The sequence below is a fragment of the Nipponia nippon genome, unplaced genomic scaffold (assembly GCF_047370975.1).
Source record: "Nipponia nippon isolate SJK-2023a ecotype South Korea unplaced genomic scaffold, ASM4737097v1 scaffold_18, whole genome shotgun sequence".
Lineage (NCBI taxonomy): Eukaryota > Metazoa > Chordata > Aves > Pelecaniformes > Threskiornithidae > Nipponia > Nipponia nippon.
The window spans coordinates 8,502,840-8,524,721 of record NW_028262334.1 but is presented as its reverse complement, the minus strand read 5'-3'; the positions used below and the strand labels follow the sequence as shown (position 1 = coordinate 8,524,721).

General features: G+C 45.0%; 1 protein-coding gene across 17 annotated transcripts in view; it reads right to left on the bottom strand.

The window, feature by feature from the left end:
• FBRSL1 (fibrosin like 1) overlaps nt 1-21,882 on the bottom strand; it is a 551,682-nt gene that overhangs the window by 297,637 nt on the left and 232,163 nt on the right. For all 17 annotated transcript variants that reach the window (XM_087754449.1, XM_087754457.1, XM_087754465.1 and 14 more), the window contains exon 3: nt 9,864-9,965. In XM_087754449.1, coding sequence (XP_087610575.1) covers nt 9,864-9,965 — 102 coding nt within the window. The remainder of the gene's footprint in view (nt 1-9,863; nt 9,966-21,882) is intronic.

The window sequence follows — 21,882 nt, the reverse complement described above, 5'->3', positions numbered from 1 at the left end:
AGACAATAGCAAAGCCCTGCAATTAAGTGAGTGTGCTATGGAGGCAGGAGGGCTCCCCATGAACGCTCCCACCAGCTCCACAGGAACCAGGGTGCCAGACGGAAGGCAAGCCGTGGCACAGCTTTTCCCCAGCCTCACGCACAGGGTCTGCAGCCAACGTGTGACTGGGTGCCAGTCCCCATCCCTGGCACGCAACGCCTGCACCTCTGTCCTGCTGTAGCTCAGGAGACCTCTGCTCTGCAGGAAAAGGACAGCTTTCACAGGGGAGTCCGAGATAGCCGCTAACAGCGTTTTAACTTTCCGCCTTTTGCATATTGCACCTTGATTTGGCCTCTGCCTTCAAACACTACAAAAAGTAGAGACTTATTTATAAACCTCTTTAATATCAACTGCCCTGAAATAAAGCTACAGGCTGGTGAAATGAAGGGCAGTAGCACTTATCTCTGTTTTTGAGAAACTAAGACAAACCTATCCCTCCCTCGAAATACTTAAAAAAACAAACAAACCAACCAAAAAAACCCCACAAAAACCCAAACAACTCATGGAATTCTGCCTTGTCTAGAAAAAAGGTTAATAACAATATCCTGCTAGCTACATAAGTATGTTGAACAGCTAAACACAATTATCTGTTCTGACACTTTGGATACCTTGATCAGGCAGTTCACCTAAAGCACGCATAGAAATGAGGAGAGGGCAAATTACCTGCTTGGAGAGGCGGGAGGAGGAAAGGAGAAAGGGTGGCAGTTCTCACACCGCCCCCCCCCCATCAACTCGGATTTAACAAAGATTGACAAGGGCTAATAAATTGGAAATAATAACGAAACCCAGAAACAATAGGTTTCATTAGAAGCTTCTCTCTAGGGAAGGAGCCTCCCAGAGCATTTTCACTTTAACAGTTATTTTCAATCTTTGAGTCTTGTGCACGCCCGAAGTATTTTCCTGGGATGGAGCAGACCCTTGGAGAACAAACTCGAACGCGCTAACAACAGACCTGCTTTTCTTAGATAACTTTCAGGCATCCCAAGCTGTCCAAGAACCCCAGGAATCTGCAGACCACTGATTTAAAACCACTGAGTAGAAAACAATAAAAACAGTTGCTGAATGAAGTGTTACATCAGAAATAATTAAAACTGAATGGCAATTTACTCTGGCATTTTTCACATCTAAGAACTTCTTCCTCCCTTACAAGTTTTAACATCAAATTGCCTGGAAATCGGGGGGGGGAAACATTCCCCCCCCCCCCCCCCCCCCCCCCCGAATTTTTATTGCATGTATAATGTTAGTAACTGGTGAATACTTTGGATTCAACTCATAAAATCCTTTCCAACAATTAGCTTTGTGCACAGCCATGTCCCACACTCTCCAGAGCTGTCTGCATGCATTTTTCTGCACATCTAACAAACCGCTATTGCTTTCTTGGTTAGGTGGGAACACTGCGGGCTCTTTAGGAGGATCCATACCAACTGCCACATGTAGAATCTTTGAAAGCCCCAGCTAATATCAGCTACGAGTGCCAGAGCAGAACAGTTTGCGTGCAACTGTGATGGGTGTTCCTAAAGCAAAAAATCTTTGGGGGTTCATATAAACGTAGCTCAATCCATATGTCTCTATATCAAGATCAAATAATGAGAAAAGTAATCAATCGAGGCTGCAAATATAAGAAATCTTAGTGGAAGTTTAACTTGGCATCTACCCAAAGTTGAAGAAACCTCCTTTGACTATGAATGAGTGCTTGTCTGGCAAGAGCAGTTACTGGGGCAAATCTTCAGCTGGAATGACTTACGGAGGCTCTTATCTACAGGATAGGAGCACTTACATGGAGGGCTGGCATAAAATTCTTGTTCTCAAAATAGTCTATTTGCTATTTTGGTCAATTTTCTCCTTGTCTGAAGGCACCTGAAGCAGCAGGGTACGATGGTCACCGCAGTGGCCAGCTAGCCACATTCATGTTAGCACTGCACCGACCAGCACAGCACCTGCCTGGCAGCTTTGGTTCATCTGAGACCAAAACCCAAACCAGCTCTTACTGCTTCAACCCCGGCACCCAAGCAGGCTCAGTTCTGGCCTACAAACGCTGTCTGAAGAAAGCATCGCAGGCAGGAAAGATGCAGCCAAACACGCAATTCAAAGCCAGAAGATCGTGACCTCACCTGGCCAACTCTCTGCAGCCAGATGCAGGAACAGCTACCATGTCATCCCCTTCCGAAAGCCTTCACATCTGCAAAACCCAGCACCGCAGAAGAAGTGGGAGATGGGGAGAGCGACGTGCCCACACAGCCCATGTGCTGCCCGCCCCGAGCACGCAGGGGCCAGCGGGCATGCTCTGCCAGCCCGCTGGCGAAGCCACTGCGCTTGCGGGGGCTGCTGCCGTTGGCTGCAGCTGGTGCGTGAAGCAATCCCGAGCAGACCCGCGGGAGTGCAGAGCCCCTCTCTGCCTGGCTTGAGCACCGGCTTTTGTGCCTCTCACGCCTCTTCCAGCACTGTCTGGAATACCCTGGGTTTCTAAGGGAGACTGTTCCTAGTTAGGGGCAAAATGAGTGTGGTCTGTGCATTTAATGACACGCAAGTGGAACTACAGTGCTAGATGGCACTTGTACATAAAGATAAATGGCTTATAATATTTTGCAGATGATGTGCTCTTTTACAACTAAAGATTTTTGGTTCCTTTTAAGCCCAAGGTTAAAAACAAAACCAGACAGCACAGACGACATTTCAGTTATGTCACAGAGTGAATTATTTCTACCCTGGGATAGCTCTTGTTTTAATTACACTGGATATAAAAACATACACCTTTCTGGCAGCAAAGACAAAATTTCACTGTTGAAAGACTCTACTATCCCCCCAGTGATGTCCTTGAGAGTTTGAGTTACACTGCAATCTGCAATTTTATTTAAAAGATTTCTTCCTTTCTTCTGATAAACACCACGATTGCAATTTAGAAAAGAAAATGACAAAATCTCACAAATAACTTTCAGTAGGTTTTCCAAGATCGTCTATTAAATTGACAGGAAAAGTTATTTCCCTTGTATAAATAAAAGCATGGCCTTCCATGCTTGTTCTCACGATGCAAAAGAAATCAAGACACCTTCTGTTCATTTTCATAAAGCCATTGGGTTATTTACTGAACTAGCAAGACAGTAGGAAGAGGTTTAAAATCCAGTAATAATCAAGGTAATAGGGCACCTGAAGCCAATTCCCCGCTCTCAATGGGTCAGGCAGGTTTCAACTTGGATCTTTTGTATCCTTGATATATGAACTAACTCTAACGGGATTAGATAAAAGCAGGTGATGGCAGCACGACCACAAAATTAGCTCTTGTTCTTAGTATTCACTTCCCTCCTCTTTGCCTAACAGACCTAAATTAACATATTTCAGAAATGTCAAGAGTTCATTCCAGCTTTTCTGAAATGCACCACTTTTGTTGGCTGAAACCAGAAGCGTATCAAGTACCTCCAAGTCAGCTGCGGAAATAGCTGTTTTGGGCAAAGAGGACATGTGGGCACAGGACAGTCCCTCAAAAAGAGCCTCCTAGCACTATTAGTAATGCCAGCCCCATCTTAGTGTGGAAACTGAGGCAGAGAAAGACTCAGACCTGCCCCGTGCCACCCAAGGAGTCCCCAGCAGAGGAGGGAACTGAGGCAGACTTCCCAGCTCCTATTTAGTGCCTAATCTTGCCTTGACGTATCACAGGCCCAAACTTATCATACGGCATGATGCCGCAAGCCTGATTTGGTTGATTAGCACTCAGCAAGGTTAATCAATAATATGGAGAGAACTAATCTTTAGTTACGTTTTACAGCATTTGTCCAGCATGAAAACTCACCACAGCTGTACCCGTCTTCCACTATTTCATGGTTACCCCAATTCTGCAGTCAGATAGGAGTGAGGCACAAGGACGCATGCATGTTTACCCGTCCACTTGGTCTTTACAGAACAACAGAATATTGGTTCAGCTTTGAGTACTGGAGAAATCTAGTATTTCCTCTCCAAGCCAGTCTCTTATAAAACTCAAGTTTCTTGGAATGAGAGGAGTAAGTGGGGAGGAGGGCAAAAACAGCCAAGGGCAGAAGATATCCCAAACCTTAACATGGAGTCTCTTAATGCAATTAATTTCCATAGTCACACTCCTGTCTGTTAATCCCATAAATTCAATCAACTTGGCAAAGGTCATGGGGTGCATCTGATGTTCACTTAGATTAGAAACCAGGGCCTGACAAGATAACCACGATACATGACGAATGATTCTGGATGTCACGCAAAACTTGAATGTGTTCCTTCTTTAATTCACTTATTTTATTATGTTATGTTGGATAAACAAAAGGGGTTATGCTTGGAAATACTGCAAAACCAGTTCAGTACGGTATCAACCTACACAAGTTCTAAACATCTGTAACCGGCTTGATAAGCTACAGAACAGCTTCCAGCCAAGACCCTTAGATTACTGCAGCTGACCGCTATAGACAGTAGAAGGAAAGACGGCTGCCGACCAGGAACGAACGAACTGCATCCAGTAAGCCAAGAACACTATGAAAAGACCTCACATTTCCAAAATGCACGGAACATGCACGAGTGCGGCTCCCATTAAACCACCACCCCTCAGCCAACTTCACAAAACCTCCTCCAGGCTTGCTTTCTTCCTAGCTATGCTTCACTACCTGAAGCTTCATGCAAATCATTACAACTTTGCTCCTAACTTCTGCTGCAGCGGTTTTCATGCAAGCGTTTGGTATTTTGAGGGACACAAAGATGAAAGTAGATAGCATGCTGAAGGGACATGAATTTTTGCCTCCATAAGAACGTGACTTGAAAGGTTTCATAATGCTTGCATGTATATTCAAACCAGTGTCCCAAGACTCACAGTTTAAGGAGGAGGTCTTAAAACTATCCTGTTGCTACCTTTATTTCGCTAAGCTCTACAATGCTCTTAATACCACTCTTCAAACTGGGGATCAGATTCTAGTGTGTTATACATGGGGAACGACGGACAGCGTGTGCCACAAAGAGTTTGCAGTTCACATGTTGCTATCCCAGGCCTTCCAAAAAACTCCTGCAACGCACTCAGTAACATCCCTGACCATGGCACCGAGGTGTTCTTGGCCTGAGACACGCCAAGCTCTGCTGTCCCACCACCACCCTGCCCGGAGCCAAGACCAGGCGTCCCACATGTGCCAAAGTTTGCAAAGTGGATAAATATGGACCTGTGGTGCGACTGTGGTCCAGTTCTCACTTCAGAGGCTCATTTGATCATGCTTCTGGCAAGGTACTCCAGCCTGAGGCACACGTAACAGACCTGCAGCTTTGTACCCTGCTGCTGCTTTAATCCCTTTGCCCCAGGAGGGGAAGCGTGGTACAGAAAGTAGGAGGGAAGGGGGAGATAGTGCCTGTGATGGCACACAAAGAAAAGCAAATCACAGTGAACTCTTTGAATTAGAAATCACAGAAGTTATTTTGTATTCATCTACCAGAGCGAGAATTTTATATCTAGTCTATACAATATGCTAAACGCTTATCAAAGAACATTTAGAGAGAGGAAAATCTCTGCGTTTCCTAAAAGACTGCTGTTCAGTTATTATGTTTAAAGAAAAACAAACAAACATATGAGGATAGGATGATGGAAAATTGGGAAAGAGCCTGGGGGATGGGGGATGAGAGGAAAAGCTCTGAACAACCTAGTAGCAGCGCTTGCTGGTTTTATGGACAGCTGAAGCCAATCCCTTGAAAAGGAGAGTTTTGACTCTTAAGTGGCCAGCACCTCTTGCAACATATTTCCTAATCAGCGAGTATTTATGGTCGATATTTTATATTTCCAATTTCCCCCTAAGGGCTCGTGAGAAAGCAGCACACCTGCCAACCTTTTCAGCTGGGCCAATAATTGCCAATTTGCTCTTTGCCTTAGTATATCACTCAATTTAGCCCTGGCTGTGCCCTGCATACATCCTCATTCATCTCTGTGCCCCCATGACAATTAGAGTGTTAGCTTCAGCTAACTAGGGCAACTATTCTACTAGGGTTGGAAGACAATTATTAGTCTATTTTCCCATCTTGTGGCAACAAAATTGAGAATCCATGACAATTACATTCAGCAATTCTGCACTCTGCCGCCCGCTCCCCCTCCTTGCCCCCACCTTCCGAATATTTCAAATTATCACAGCTCTACTACCACATTCAAATTTTCCATGTTCACAGGGAGTGAGGCTTCTATTTAAATGATAATGAGGGACGATCCATTCAATTTAGTGAGGGAGAAAATCCATTAAAAAGCAGGCAGTTCTTAAGCTGATGGGTCAAGAAAAAGATAAAAACCTTTTTTAAAGCCTTTATACAAGGCTCTGTGTGGATTTTTGGACTGTTCAGGACATCAGAAAAGATTAGGACAATTATGGAACATGGGGAAAAACCAAAACAAAATGCCCAAGCCTTCCACTTTTACTTGGGTCAACACAACAAAATAGCAATATGGCTGATCTGGCTCTTAATTCTCTGGCAACTTCCAATTACCTCACTATGAAAGACAGCAGAGGAAAATCCCATTTTGGAAACAGGCTGTTGACTCTGTGTTGGTTGTAGAAGACCTGAGAGCACATGTGTAATAGGGATGTCAGCTCTGTAGCAGATTTTAAGGGAATTTTACAGCAACACTGGGAACATAAACAAGTGGCAAATTCCCAGCCCCTCTCCCCCACACTACACCATCTGCTGTGCAAACCTGGGCTAAAACTTCTCTGTTTTTCTGCTCCGAAGTTTCATCATCCCAAAGAAGAGACCAGCCTCAACAAATCAAAGCTCTGTAGCCAGAGATGATTTCACTAGATCATAATAAGCATTTTTTTCCCCAATGACCCATAATAAATGGCACTCGGTGTAATGTCTGGAAAGACGTCCTATACAAGACAGACAATCGCTGTCTCACTATGAAGTTGTAGCACTCTCTCCCCACAGAAGTTCCATTGCGGCAAAGAAACAGCAAAACACTCTGGGTTTCGCTGTGGACGGACCGATGGCTCTGTGTGTGTGCTTGTGTGCGGGCAAGACGTGATCCATCATTTGCTTCAGTTTTCTTTACAGTGCAATTATTTCACGACAGACCAGGCCACCTCTTGACTTCATGGTCCATTAGAGACTAATGACATGCATTAATGTAAATAAAGAACAACTCGCTAGCATCCCATTGAACAAGTCACTTCAAGAAACAAATCGCACAGAGGAGCTAAGCTGTTCATAATAGTGCCTTCTAAATGGAGACCGACAATGCAGCCGGAGGGAGGACTCCAGCGCTCCGAAGGTGGCAACACGGAATGCTGTAGCTGACGCTTTCAGACACGTATTTCCCACCACACCTGCTGTGTGCTGCCATGCAGCAGCCAAACCTGCCACCTCCTGCCTCATTTACTCCATTGTTCACCCAAGTTAATGGGGAAAGAGATGGGAGGGAAAGGCAGCATGAAAAACAGTCCTGAAGGCCAAATGCACCAAGAAACAGCAGGAGAGCTACTCGGGGAGAGCGAGAAACAGCCCAGGTGCCTCTTGCCGCAGAGCATCCGTCTGCAAGGACAGGCGGCCGCCCCCAGCACAGCCATGTGCTAGAGCCTCCATTTGTAACTGCTAAGCACAAGGAAAAACCGTCCCTGCCTTCCCTTTACGTCCTTACTGCCCCATGGCTTCTTAACCCTCAGTGCCACATGTCAGGGGTTGCATCAGCTCAGCTGCACACCATCTATTCAAACAGCACACTGGGAAGTACAGCTTCAGAGCCATGCAGGGACCAGGCACGGCTGGACAGAAAATCCTGCCGGAATCGGCACTCAGTAGCATGTCGTCTGCTTCTCTCCCCTTCCCCGCTCCCTCTCTACAAAAGAAAAAGTCTGCGCCTTGTTCCTTTGCACGCAAATGGGGAAAACCATCCGATTGCTCCTGCGGGACTTTCTAAGACTTTCTGACAGTCACTAAATAGACTACACAACATTTACTACTACGCAAGGAAGCGTTATACGTAATTAAAGCTAAATTGCACTCGTCAAATAACGAACGAAGAGCATTCTGTGATTCATGAACCTTACTTTTCAAACTGTTTAATTACTAATTTGAAAAATTCTCATTTGCAATGGGTCGTCAGGTCACAAGAGCAGCTTCAGCAAAGCTCTGAAGTGTGCCCCGGCCTTCAGGCACTGCCCAAATGTCCCCGTTGACGAAAAAAGAACGGAGGGCCTATTTCCCACTGAATTTCACTGGCTGCTGAAGTAGCTTTGAAGATTCTGCAGGAATTAGGCACTCAGGCTCAATTCCTGCAGGCTCAGCCTGCAACTTTGGGGGCAAAGGGAAAGGAGGAGAAAAAACTGCAAGTGCATTGGCTTAACAAGAGAAGTCTCCAAGACCACTTAACGCTTTGACCTAAGCTAATCGCTAAGTCTGAATATGTTATGCCTCTCCCGCGGCCCCACGTTATGGTACAGCAATGCTACCAGGCGCCCCTGCTCGCATACCTGTCAAGAGTGGCCAAGGGGAGGGGAAGGAGAGAATCGCATGAATATATGTGTATATAAAATTACGATCATTATTGACTAATAACACAGTCAAAGACGCCCCGCAGCAAGGGGATTTGTCCAGAGGGCCCCTCCCTGCCAGCCTTCCCCACCATGGCGCGTGGGTTCGCAATCCTGGAAGCAGATCACAGGACACGTTATTTTTCTCTTCCTCCCACTGTGTCGGCTGTTTACAGCGCCCCATGCACACTCCAAACATGTAGAGAGAATTTTCCCCCGTCACATTTCCCTGTCAGAGCTGTCAAGCTGAATCCCGCTTTAATCTGCCAAAAGCACTTTTCTGCTGACATTTTTAATAAATACTTTCAGCTTTTAAACACATTTGTGGGAGCCATTTTTTCCCCTTTTTCTCCCTTCTCCTCCTGTAGAATGGGCTCTGAAAGCCTTAATAGCAAATACATTACACTTATCAAAGGCTTTCCCCCCCCCCTTCCTCTTGCATCCTGAAGCGGAGGTAGTGTTTTCAATTTTAAAGCTAAATTAACTGTCCAATTGAATTTAGCTGGTGTGAGCCTTTTTCTGTGACAGGTTTTAGTTATGAAGCATATTTTACATTAATAGAACTCAACATGAAAACCACTCGCTCTGGGATTTCTGTGGCTTGCCATTGAAATGGCAAATTTAATATTTCAGACATGCTCGTGCCAGCGTTTGATTATTGTTCTTCATTTAAATCTCTCCTAACGGGAAAGGTCCTAATTAGTAAAAAATCACGTTTTAATGAAGGCGAAATGCTAATTGCTAACACAAAAAGCCTTCATATAAAATTATCCCAGCACTGCCATTGATTTCTTGGTGACTCAAAAGCCCATTTGTGTGTTTACACACTAAGGCACCGTTTGCTTTTGTTTTATCATAACATTTCACTCAACGTACCATAGAATTTCCTGAGAGAAAGATAGCTTTCCCCCCAAAACCTTTCATATCTTGGAGGCAGGAAGCATAAAATTAGATGAACTGACTTTGCACCCAAACTACGTGATTACGTGCCATAGCTAAGCCCAAAGATACTGTAAAAGGCTTTTTAACACAACTTCTTTAAGAAAACAAAACAAAACATCAAGCCATTCTTCCCCGAGGAATAACAATTCCATTTTGTTTTCCCATCTCTGATCTTTCGCTTATCATATTATTTGCACCATGATTATAGTGTTTGCAAGGCAGCTCAACCACTTATGCCATAACACTCAATCATGACATAAAAAAAAGTTATTACACAGTGACCTCTGGATGCCAACATTTGTTCAGCAAGATTTATGAAAAGCCATGTCAGCAGCGGGAATTGCTGCAATGAAGCAATGCTTTCTCCTGAATGGTACTTACATCACTGAGACGGTCCCTTGAGCTGCTCCGCTGAGAGCTTGTAGCCTCCCTGATGCTGTCTTCCTCGCTATTTCTGCCACTTCTGCTTGTAGGGACCTTCATCTAGAGGGAGAAGAAGGAGGGGGAGAAAGGACATTTTCAAGCACTGCTCTGCCACCTGTTCCCGAGGTTGCCGACAGCGGTTTAGTCAATGTTTCACTCCTAGGCCCACGGCACCACGGACGGGATGCTTTTGAACGCATGGGGCTTCTCTGAAGTTGTGCTTGACCACGTGTGTCCGTATTTCCTTTCGCTAACATGTGAGGGAAGGGGTGCTTTTAGCATTCCTGGAAGCAAGCAAGGCTGTGCCAAAGTCCTAGGGCCCGACGCGAGAGGGAAGTGGACAGACAAACCCCCTTCGCTCTTTGCTACCAGCAAACCTCAACTGTGATGCTGGCGTTTCAGTACTGCTGCTTGCTGCCGGGCTATTGCCGACCCAACGGCCAGGTCTCCAGTCCCTAGTCCAGAGACGTGCCTTGGGGCCACCCCCAGTGACTGCATGGAGAGGTCGGTACCGGCAGGATGGCCAGGTGCCTAAATACCGTGACGGATACTGGCCTGAAACAACTCGCTTGAGATAACGCACAAAATCGGAAGTAGAGTACGATTAACTCTTATGGCCAAGGCTGTTTCTCTAAGCGCTAAATCATCCTTCTTCCTCCACTTAAAAGTTTTGCTTGTGTTTGTACGTAAGCAAGAGGTGCCAGCGTTTGCAATCGCAGCAACTTTCGCTTACATCTGCTAAGAGTGTTACAGTGGGAGGAGAAGGATAGGATAGATATGTCATTCACAGCTTCATTCCTGGGCTCATTTACTAACAAATTATTCTACTAATTCCCTTGTGAAATATTGGGTGGAAAGAAGTGTTTAATTTATTAATAGGTTCTATTCATATCAGTTTGGTTCCATTTAAATTACACTATTTAAAATGTCGGCTTGTACAAATTGGTACTTCTAATGGCAATAAAATCCCCTTGTTTCTTTCTGTCCTATTTCACTGCAGTCTCAGTAGCTACCAGGGTTTGCTCGTGGTGCTCCGATATAACCCCAGCGCGTTCAAGCAGCCCTGCTGCTGCGGCACAGGGAACCGTGCTCGGTGGGCACGCTGCCACAATGCGGGCACCGAAACCTGAGCCCCGGGAGCACGCTGATCACTACACTCCCATGGGTGTTTGATATCGCTGCCAGCTAAGTGCCCCACACTCTATTAATATTTTAATACAATATTCAAGATACTATATGCAGAACGAGCTCGAGTACTCATCCAGTCTGGAGTATACAGCCCTGTATAGGCTCGTCTAGAAGAATACAGAGCAAGTATCATGCTCATGCTCAAGCAACAGTACATTTCTGATTAAAGTCCTTACTCTGCATGCCTTTCTGCCACCTCATACCTCAGCAATATACTTTCTTCCTCAGGATAAGACTTTCAGACTGAGCCACATCAAAGTGTTAGAAAGACAAATTTGCTCACGGCCACCCTGTCACACAACCACCGCTCTCAGCATCAGTGCCCTGTCTCATTCATTGTAAACCACCTTTCCAATATGTTGCCCATCTGCAAACTTTTATCAAGACCAATTTTTCATCTTTGCTCCTATGTCAAAATGTTCAAACAACACAGCAATGAGAGGTAATCCCTGCTGGGAGCTGCTAGAAGCATTTCCAACCAACAGTGAGCCCGCGTTCGCAACCACCAGCAGCAGGAAATAATCCACTTGAAATTCGTCATGTTGAATCCACATTCTCTGTTTCCTTAGTAAAAAGGCCAATAGCATCAAGCACAGAAATCTAACCGTACTTGATCAATACTGTGGCCATTATCCATCAAATTTTTAATCCCACATATAATTAAGTAAATTTTATAAGATTTTTTTTCTAAATACATAAAATGATTGTCATTCACTTATTTTATTCTTTTTTAGGTCTTTATTAACTAATTACAACTTCAGCTATCCCATTATCTTGCCTAGGTTTGATGCCAAGCCAACAGGACAAATGGTAATACCCCATTAATTACGGCCTTCGAAAAGACTGGCACACCAGCTTTCTTCCGTCATCTGGATCTCCCAACACTTACTCAAAACCCAGCTCCACTGGTTACCAGTCATCAGCCAGCTCTTCTGAAACTCTTGGATGTAAAGTATCTGACCTGCCAATTGCAAAGCTTCCAGGCACAGCAGGTGCTTTGTTTCTCCCTGAAATAGGAACCACTTAACTATTACAGGACAGAATTACAATTTCGCTAAATACAATACAGAAATACCCATTGAATTCTGCAGCTTTCTGATTTCTGATCCATAACCTTACCGCTCCCACCTAGGAAACACATCAAAGCCTGTCAAAATTATTACACTTTTGACCTAAACAACTCCTAGACAGCTGCAATTAAAGGAAAAATAAATGACACCATTCCAAACCCTTTCGCCTTCCCAAGCGCAAATGTTCACCAGAATTATTCGAAAGGACTGAACTGCCAGCTGGTTGAAGTTAGCACAGGCTCACCCAACCTGTTACCAGACTCCAGCCTTTTGCTGTTTTTCTTGAGTTACAGTCGACTCCCAACACGACCTGTTTCTTTTCTCCAAATTTCATTAAAGGAAAACTACACCTTCATCCACGGTAACAAATTGAGACAATTTGACCTGACAAGGTCTTGCACGGGCAAGCAAATTAGAAGCATCACTGCTGCCATTAACCTTTCCAAGTAAATATCAATTATTAAACTTGCTGCACTACCTCTGTCCCCAGTTTGCTGCTGTGAATTAAGAGGGTCATCAGCCTTTTTGACAGATCTTGTTCATTTACACCTGCTGCCTGCCAGCAGGGGAGCCCGCACACCCGCAGCCCGAGCGCTGAGCCAAGCTGCCTTAATTCATCAGTAATTACCCTAATGAGCCACATGCAGGACCCAACCAGGAGGACAAGTTGTTCTGCTAAATGGATGCATTGGTTTCACAGGCACTCTCTGCAGACCTGTGTATTAGCAAACTGGTCAAAAGCTTCTGTCCCAAAGTTGCTTCTGGCTTGGCTGTTTGATTTCTAGTGATTTTCTCTGGGTGTTTTTGCCTGAGTTGCGGAAATTCCTCCTGACCATGTTCCCTGATTGAGCTTTACTATAAAAGCCAGTAATTCCTCTCCCTTTGAAAAGGGTATTACTCTTTGAGAGTCTGCAAAGGCTCTGTGGGCCAGAGGCGAGGTGGGGGTCCCAGCCCCAGCCGGGGGGCATCATGGCTGCCTCAGCACGGCACAGACCCAAACAAGCAACTCCCCAAATTAGTACTTAAAACACACTACGTCCTCTCATACAACACATTGCCAGAGACTTACACAGACATCGAGCGACACCGGCCACCGTTACCTCAGGTAGAGGGGCCAAATAACCCACCTAAACGTAGGCTTGAGAAGGGGAGGGACGTCTGAGAGAAGCTGCCTTTCCACTTGGATAAAGCTGCCCTACTACTGTCACAGAAAAGCATTAAAATCACTAACAAGCAGTGTTTAGGAAGGAAGCCCCTCGCCAGCTCGTTGATTTTGCCTGTCTGAACGTACCCACACAGCCCGCTGCTATCTTCGGCTTTGACGGCGGCGAAGGCCCCTCTCCAGGCCCTGCCAGACGGCGTTTTCCAGTCAGCGTAACAGAGCCGAAGCAGAAGCTCAGGAGACAGCAGGTAGAAGCATATGTGGGCCAAATTTGAACATGTTTGCATTGCATTGCCTTGAGGTCCGCTCAAAATATTTTAGGAGTCATCCGAGAAACAAAAAATCTCAAAATAACCCCAACGCCCAAAGCTCAGTGAGAGAGCGCCTTGGAGAGGTGCTCCTCTGCCTCGTCTCCTACGGTTTGGTGGGGGTGGGAGGGAATCTTTTCTTAAACGTGGGTTGACTACTGTGTCACTTCAGGACAGCTAAGCTAGAACAGAATAAAAAGGCACACGGAGAAGACTGAAGTTATTTGGCAATTTATCTCTTCCAAAGGCCAAATCCTGTCCTCCTCCGAATCCTAAGTCAGCAAGGCATTCATGTCCGTGTGTATTCACCAAGACGTTTCAATACGCAACGAAGTTTTACTCAAGCAGAGCCTATTTCATCACTGAAGTTAACAGGATTCTCCAAAAGCATTAATTAAACCCAATTGAAAACCAGACCAGCGCAGCCTCCCACAGGATAAGTAACACACCTGACACCACCACACACCGCAGAGGGAAGCTGGCAGTAGGCAATCCCAGCTATCTGCAAGAGCTATGGTTCAGTTTTTACCAGGAACTACAGATTTGTGTTTGAGAACAGGAAGACACCGTTTCCAGCTCCGTGGGAGCGGGCCAGCGCTGCAGACCGGGCTGGCTTGGCAGGGAACGACGGGGGGTAAGGTACAGAGGGTTTGTAAGGCCACGATCAATTTGCATGCTGCAGGTGGTCATGGACAGTCCCCAGCCGCGTTCGGAGCCAAGAATTATGAACCTTGCGCTGTTGGACATCATGTAGCATGATTAAATATCATAACTCATTCCAGTAATAACTCCAGCTCTCATTAAAGTCCACCTCTGCTATCCTGGACTGCTGCTGCCTTTTCACCTCTCCCATCCAACCTCCCCCTCCCTATTTCTTCCTATGGGGCGGGGGTGGAGGAATATATGAACGGGCAGAATGGGGTCTTGCTTCCCTAAAAGGGCTTTTTCATTACCACTACGCTGGCTCTCAGCCCCCGCTTTTTAATCGTAATAGATCAGCCTGCTCTCCATTTACTTAAGCTTTTCCGATGTCAGAGGAAAGCACATTTTTATTTGGCGCACCTATTTTCAAATCACGGGCATGCTGCCCCCGCTCATTATTAATAAATACACTTCGATTTATCACAAGCTCCGTTTGAGTGCCACGGGGAGCCTGGGGCAAAAGGAGACAAATTCTTTTCTTAAGTTGTTCTGAAAGGTGCTGGGCTTCCCGACCCTCACCCCCATTAACCCAGCACAGCTAGTGCGCTCCTACTGGGAGCTCCATGGCTTGTGCAGCGGCAAACTCGGACTGATCTTGTGCCATCTCAATATATTTGTTCATTATCTTGCGCACACACAGAAGCATTTGGAAATGTACTCGGGGCACAGGCCAAATTGAATCATCTGCCTTCATTTTCCACACGATCTGAAGCTACAGCTGCTACAACAGGCTGTGGGATTTTTATTTTCCTTCCTTAACAGTTTTTTTCTCTCGCTCTTAAAGTCACAGCAGTCTAATTTTAAACCTCTCGCCGTTGCTTGGGTTTGTAGCTGCTTTTTACAAAACAGATCTTGCAGACACACACGGTGGGAAAAGAAATACCCAACAACCTCCCTCTGTGCTGTTCCGAAGGCAAGACATAAAGCAGCGCCCTTGGGGAGAGACGTAATTAAAATATTCATCTCGGAGATGCCTGTTCTGGTGGCTCAGATGGGTCCAGTAATCCTCTCATCTCCGCCAGTGGACAGGCACCAGCAGGAATGGCACCCACCTACGTTGTGCTACTCTTGGGAGCAGGGAACGGTCCCACGAAAACAAAGAAGCCTTTCCAGACTGGAAGGGGAAAAGGGCTCCACGCAGCACTGAGCCAAGTTGCCTCCTTTCAGGAACACGTTAACTTCTCAAGAAAAAAGTTTAATTCCTTTTTAGGGCTCTGGAAGATCAACTTTCGTTTGTCGTGAAAGAAAGGACAGACCAAACACAACCTTCCGATTTAGGATTTTACTGACTTCATGGCAAATCTATTTTGGCAGAAGCTACTTGGAGATAAGTAGATACAGCCGAGAGGCATCCAAGTCCCAGAGTTTAGGTCCAAGCTTTCAGATCACCAGAGATAGGGATGAACCCACCTTATCACGCTCATCTATCTAAACTAATGCTGCTGAACGCCACTTCACATCTCATCAGCGTGTAATGACTTTATCATCCACCCTGCCAAAGGACCCTTTTTCAACTGTTTCTATAGGGTCAATCTAAGGAAGAAAAATTTTCTGCAGATACCATTTCATACTAAAAAAGACTGTGATTCCCCAACAGCTACAAGAATTGTTAAGAGCAGCTGTTCCAAAAACTTATCAAAACTAATTGTATGGCCTGTCCCCTTCCCAACAAACAGGAAAATGATGCTTAAACAATATCTGGGGAAGAATTTTCGCTAACATATGCTTGCATTTTATTATCAACTCCCAGATAAGCTCGTGTTTCTCTTGGTAGACTATCAGCAGTAGCGCTTTCTGCAGCAGGAGACAGTAAACTGCCTTAACAAATACAAATGGACAATTTAATTAAAATATATTGGAGACTTGGAAAAAGTACTATTTGTGGACGAAGCAGTCTGTTAAGGGATTGCACTCAAGGCTAGTTCAGTGTATTTTAAGCAGGCAACAATGAGCGGCAGTGAAACACACTGCACAGAGCTCTACCCCAATGATTAAAGAGCACACTGAAATTATAAACGTCTGTTTTCCAGAAGGCGGGGGGGGAAAGTCACCCAGTTGCCTCTGGTTTTAATGCTTGAAACAAAACAAACCATTTGGCTTTAAAAATGTACTTCTTTAAACCTGAAAAGACCCATGTATCAAAACAAGGTGGAATCAGCTAAACACATTACTTCTGACTTGTTTCCTTGAAAATCCAGCCTTAATGCATTCTAACAAAATTTATCTATCCCAAGCATACCTCATAATGAGATCAACTGGGAAAAATATCAGGCTTGTTTGTATATTTTATCCTTGCTCTAACTTGGCAGTTTGGAGATTATGTATTCCCCAGGTCCCTCCTTAAATCGTTTCACACGCTACAATTTGATTTTCTTTGCTTGCCCTTTTCCACAATTTTTTTGATACATTTTATTGAGTTCTGGCTCAGAGGGAAACGTTCCCTTTGAATTAAGGGTGCAATCATTTTTTTTCCTCTAAATAAGGACATATGGTGTAGAAAGTAATGCTATGGTCCAAGGATTTTATGATTGAAGTAGGACTCATTTTAAAAAAATGACAGTAGCATCAGGTTAGATTAGAGTAGTTTTTCTAATTGGGTGGTGCTGCTGTGGATGTTGTGTTCGGCTATCTTAGCTATAACTCATTTTAAATATGACATCTCCATTTATACTTACTGTGAGGAAGAGGAAAACATCAGCAGTGTTATGATACAGAAGGAAATGAGTCCTTTTTTTAAAAAACAAAACACTTAAATTCAGAAAGTTGTCCTGTTTTTAGAAGCTTAGAGTTTATATACTTGACTGGTGTGCAGACTTCTGGTTTTTTAATCCTTGCTTACTTGTGTCCTCTGGATAAGTTACTTAAGTACCCTGTATTGCAGGCGAGCAGTCTGTAACACGGTGGTTAATTTTTACCTCTCTCTGGGACGCAGAGAGGTTGAATTAACATTAGCAAAGGATTTCTGGGCTTAGAAGCTGTCAGAGTCAGCTGCTACAGGAAGGCAAGTACAACAACTTACTGTAATAAAAAGTATTATTAGTGAAAAATCAAAATACTCAAAAGCTATTGCTAGTTTCTCAGGTACCTGAGCAACATTAACTACTCCATTAATAACCTAACTTTGTATCTTAATGCTTGCAGCTAGACATGAGGGTCATCTTCCGTTTTTTAGAAACAAGTGAAAACCGAGCTCGTTTGGTGCAGCCCATCGGCTTTGCAGTTTTTGGATGAGCTGCTCTACCAGGCTCCTATTAGACAGAGTAACGTCCTACAACGAGCTCAGCTTTAGCTCTCCGGGAGACACTTCTCCAGGTCTGGTCTCACACCTCTGTCCACACTGCCCCATGCAGCGCTAGCGATGCAGAGCACTCCTCACGCTAGGATCACAGAGGTGCACAGCAGCCCGAAGCTTCCTGCAGCACCCATGCAGACTCTGCTGAACACTGGCTGACTTTTTGGCCTTTCTAAATACCTAACGAGAGGGAAACTACGTTCAACCCCACGATTTCTCAGAGGCGTGGCCAAAAGAATGGGCCAGTGCCCTGGGAGACTGGAGAAGCCTTCATCAGTGCCCAGTGCAGAGAGGCCGTAAGCAGCATCAGGGTTGGCATTTCCGCAGCTCAACCCATGCACTGAAAACACAGCAAAGTTTTTTCACAGTTTCTCGGCTGGCAGGTGGCCTCGGCTGCGGAGCAGAGCCGGCACCGCTTCCCCACGCTGGCCTGCGCTCTCAGGATCGGGAGGCTCACTGCGATGTGAGAGCTAATGCTTGTTTTGGAAAAGAGCTGGTGCTTAAGCAGGCAAAACTGCTCGATTTTACAGCTGCCATCAGGCCTGCATAGCAAACTGCACTCTGCGTGCCCCCAGCCGTACTTGGCAGATGGTAGCAGACAGCTGGGAAAATCTGGGTTTGACATACGTCAATGATAAACTGTGTCAGTGTAGACCTGCTTAGGTTACAGCTAGCTGGCGTGCATGCAGGAGTGAGACTTTGCCTGGTGAAGGGTAAAAAGCATTCCTAACCAATTTTGCGAAAACCTGCCTTCCACAACAGGGTACGCAGAGGCAGCTCCGGGCCCTCGGGGCTGTCTGGAGAGGCAGGCAAGGCGATAAAGGGGTAACGTGCAATTTTGCAGTTCATGGGCTACGGCACAAAAGCAGCGCAACACGCAACAAAACAGCGCCCACCACCAGCGATGATTTATCGGGTCCTGTTGCGAAGGCACATTATAAGCAATCGCCAGAGAAAAAAGTCAGGACATCCCGCACTCCCTCAATGAAGAAACCCCTGAGAAATCAAATAAACTTATTGGGGCACCTTAGTCCGTGTTTATAAATAAATGAAGGCACCTGAAGCACAAAATAAAGACACACACAACTTGGTGACTGAAGAGAAGCAGCCTGGAAAGCTGGGAGATGGCAATGAAACCAGAGCTGGGCCAGGGACAGACACAATCGCCACCAACGAAAAGGCAGCACCTAATAATTACTGCACCGGCTGTAATGCTCAGGCAGAATCAGATGCCCTAACTACACTTTAATTTAGCAACAAGTCTAAAGGAATAGCATCCAATAAATACTCCATGAGAGAGCTAAAAGCCTCTGAGCAAGTTACTAAATGAGATTTGTGGCTTCAAGTTTCACATTAAGGTGATTCGGACTTGTGATTCTCGGTTATAAAATGCCATCCAATATGCATCAAATGAGTTGATTTTGCACATTTTTTTGGTGATGGGAAAGAAATGGATACGCTAAAGATCGGCTCACGAGTCTTAGAGTAGATGCATCGAGTGTTACCAACACCAGTGCAGCTGACCATATCGAAAGGATCACTGTAAGGGAAGTAACTCCGAGCAGGACGGAGGTATGACTGACTAAGCATCCATTCAGCAAGGAGAGAGCTGTGTTCAGCTGGAGCCAACGGACTAAATTAGGCTGAGTTTACACAATGCTTTTAAACACCATGTAGGAGGCAATCAGAATTGACAGCTTTAACATTGCTGCCATCTATGCATACAGATACCATCTATTAAAGGCTAGTATCAACAGCTGTGATGTTCACAGCAAAAGCAGATTTAATATACATATTAAATTGTCCAGAGCTGCAGGAGATGTTTCAAAATATATGAGGAAATTCAACCAAGAAAATTCTCTCTGTATACTACGGTATTTCTCTTCTAGTAATATTACCCACCAAAAGCAAGGGGTTTGAATCGAAGACGAAAGGTGATGATAACCTTCAGAAGCGATTTTAGTAAGAGAAGATCCCAAAAAGCAAGGTAAACCATTACTAATGATGTCAGATAGGCAAAACATTCAATGCAGTTTTGCTTTGTCCTTGGGAAAAAAACAGACTCATTCCTCAGTCTTCCGATAACAAAAGGAAGACATTAGACATTTGCCAAGAACAAAGTCCAGACCTGCTACACGAGGGAGATCATGTGCACGCAGATGTTTTAATAGATCCTGGCATAGCCACTGAGAAAACTGACAAAAGACAAGTATTGGAGAAATATTTCAAAGGAGCGGCCAGGCCTGGCTGGGCAGCTACAGGCACATTGCCGTGATGCCAGGCTTGAACGGAAGGAAAAAAAAAACCAATACTGGAGTCAATTGACTGAATTACACTATTTCAGTCCACAAGGTTTTCTGGAATATTAATCTTCTTGAATAAGCCCGGTTTCATTTCTTTGGTAAGTTTGGTTGAAAAGGGAACTGGATAAATGTGATACATTTAGGATTCTTGATGCACTCATACTGCAAGACATTCTGATAAAAATTAGCACTATATAAATATCGATAAAGCATATTTTAAGCGGGGAACATATCAGCTAAGTTCTCAAACAGCAGTGTCAATAAATAATCATCAATGTTTGCTACAGAAGGTAAAAGGATTTAAATGAGGCTTGCAGTTATTCAATATCTGAGAAAAATATAATCAAAACCACTGCAGATAGAATTCATGGATGCCAACAATACCTGTTTAGAAATAAATAAGGAAGAGGAAGGGAAGGCAGTTTTAGGCAGCAGCTTGGATTTTGTGAAAAACACACCTCATTAGGAAAAACATATCCTAAAGCAGAGCTGCGCTACGGTTATGAGGAACGAAGGCAACCACCTGCCGCTACTGTAGAAGAGAGACTACGCTGCTGAACAGAGCCGCTCGCTTGGGAAAAGCCGGGAGGGTCACAGTGGACAAGCACGTCCACATGGTCCCCCAGCGTAATGCTGCAGCCAAAGGGAACTAATCCAATCCCTGAGCAAGGGAAGAGAGGCCGCTTTCTCCTGGACACAGCATGGACAGGAATGATCTTGGAAGGCTGGCTTGGTCTACAGCCTCCCCAGTAAAACAGCAAGGCAAAGTTCTTCTGAACTGACAACCCATGGAGAGCTGTCCTGAATTGCTCCAAGTCCTTCTTACGTGGACCACAGAGAGCAGTCAAACTGTCATTAGAAAAAGCAAAAATTGCCAGCAACTATCCAGGTGTGATGCACTGCAGATCTCTCTGTATTTAGAGCTGGGAACAAAAGTTACCATGCTGATGCTGCTCAATGGCAGCCTGCAAACCCTGGGGGTTCTTGTCCGTAGTTCAAGGCAGGGACAAAAGCATCCACGTTCTCGCTCAAACCCTCCAAGCGTCCCATGTGAAAAACCCATGCTTAGTACAGTAGGGTTTCGATTCATTACTAGGACTCTGAGGCACCACAATAACACAATTAAAGCACCACCAGATGCGCGTCATATAATACATGTTAAAAAAAGAAAAGACATACTGTGTGCAGATACAACAACAATTTGCTGTTCAAATTACTTCAGGAATCAGTACCACCCCTCTAAACCCAATATATAAAACATATGCTACTGTAGGCATGCATAAATCGCATGCAATTTTTTCCAGATAAAGCCACACATGTAACTAATGAACTAAAGTGAAAAAAGAAAAGAAACAAAGTAAATAAATAAATAAATAGAAAGGCTGCCCAGGGAATGATGAATTTTACAGAAACTGCTGTCAGAGATCCCAGCGCGGAGCAGACGCAGCCACAGCCGCGAGCTCGTACCCTGCCCTCGCCGCTACGGTCACACCCTGGCCTCTGTTCATCTCAACAGGGAACGCGCACGGAGCAGAAACCAACACCAACCAGAGACCCAGCCAGGTTTTCTGCCCAGCACTGGCACAAGGTTAAGCTACAGTGGCGCAGTTTAAATCACAGGAGGTAGTAGTCTTTCACATACACAGGATCGGGCCTAATATCGCATGTTTTCAGCTGTTCCGCAAAAGCAGCCCACAATCACGTCCCTGAACTGATCTTCGTTACCTCCCCCTGTTATATCTGAAGCTGGGGGGAAAGCTGGCATCAAAGGCAAGAAAACCATCACTTCAATGCAGAGGGAACTGATGGATGGCTGGAACGAGCTGTGGTACGACATGAATTTAGCAAAGCAGAGAGAACCACCACACATATTTTTATTCCAACTTCTACCTTGTCCTAGTCAGACCTACGATTTGCTTTTATTGCTAATTCAAACTCTACCAAGCCTGAAC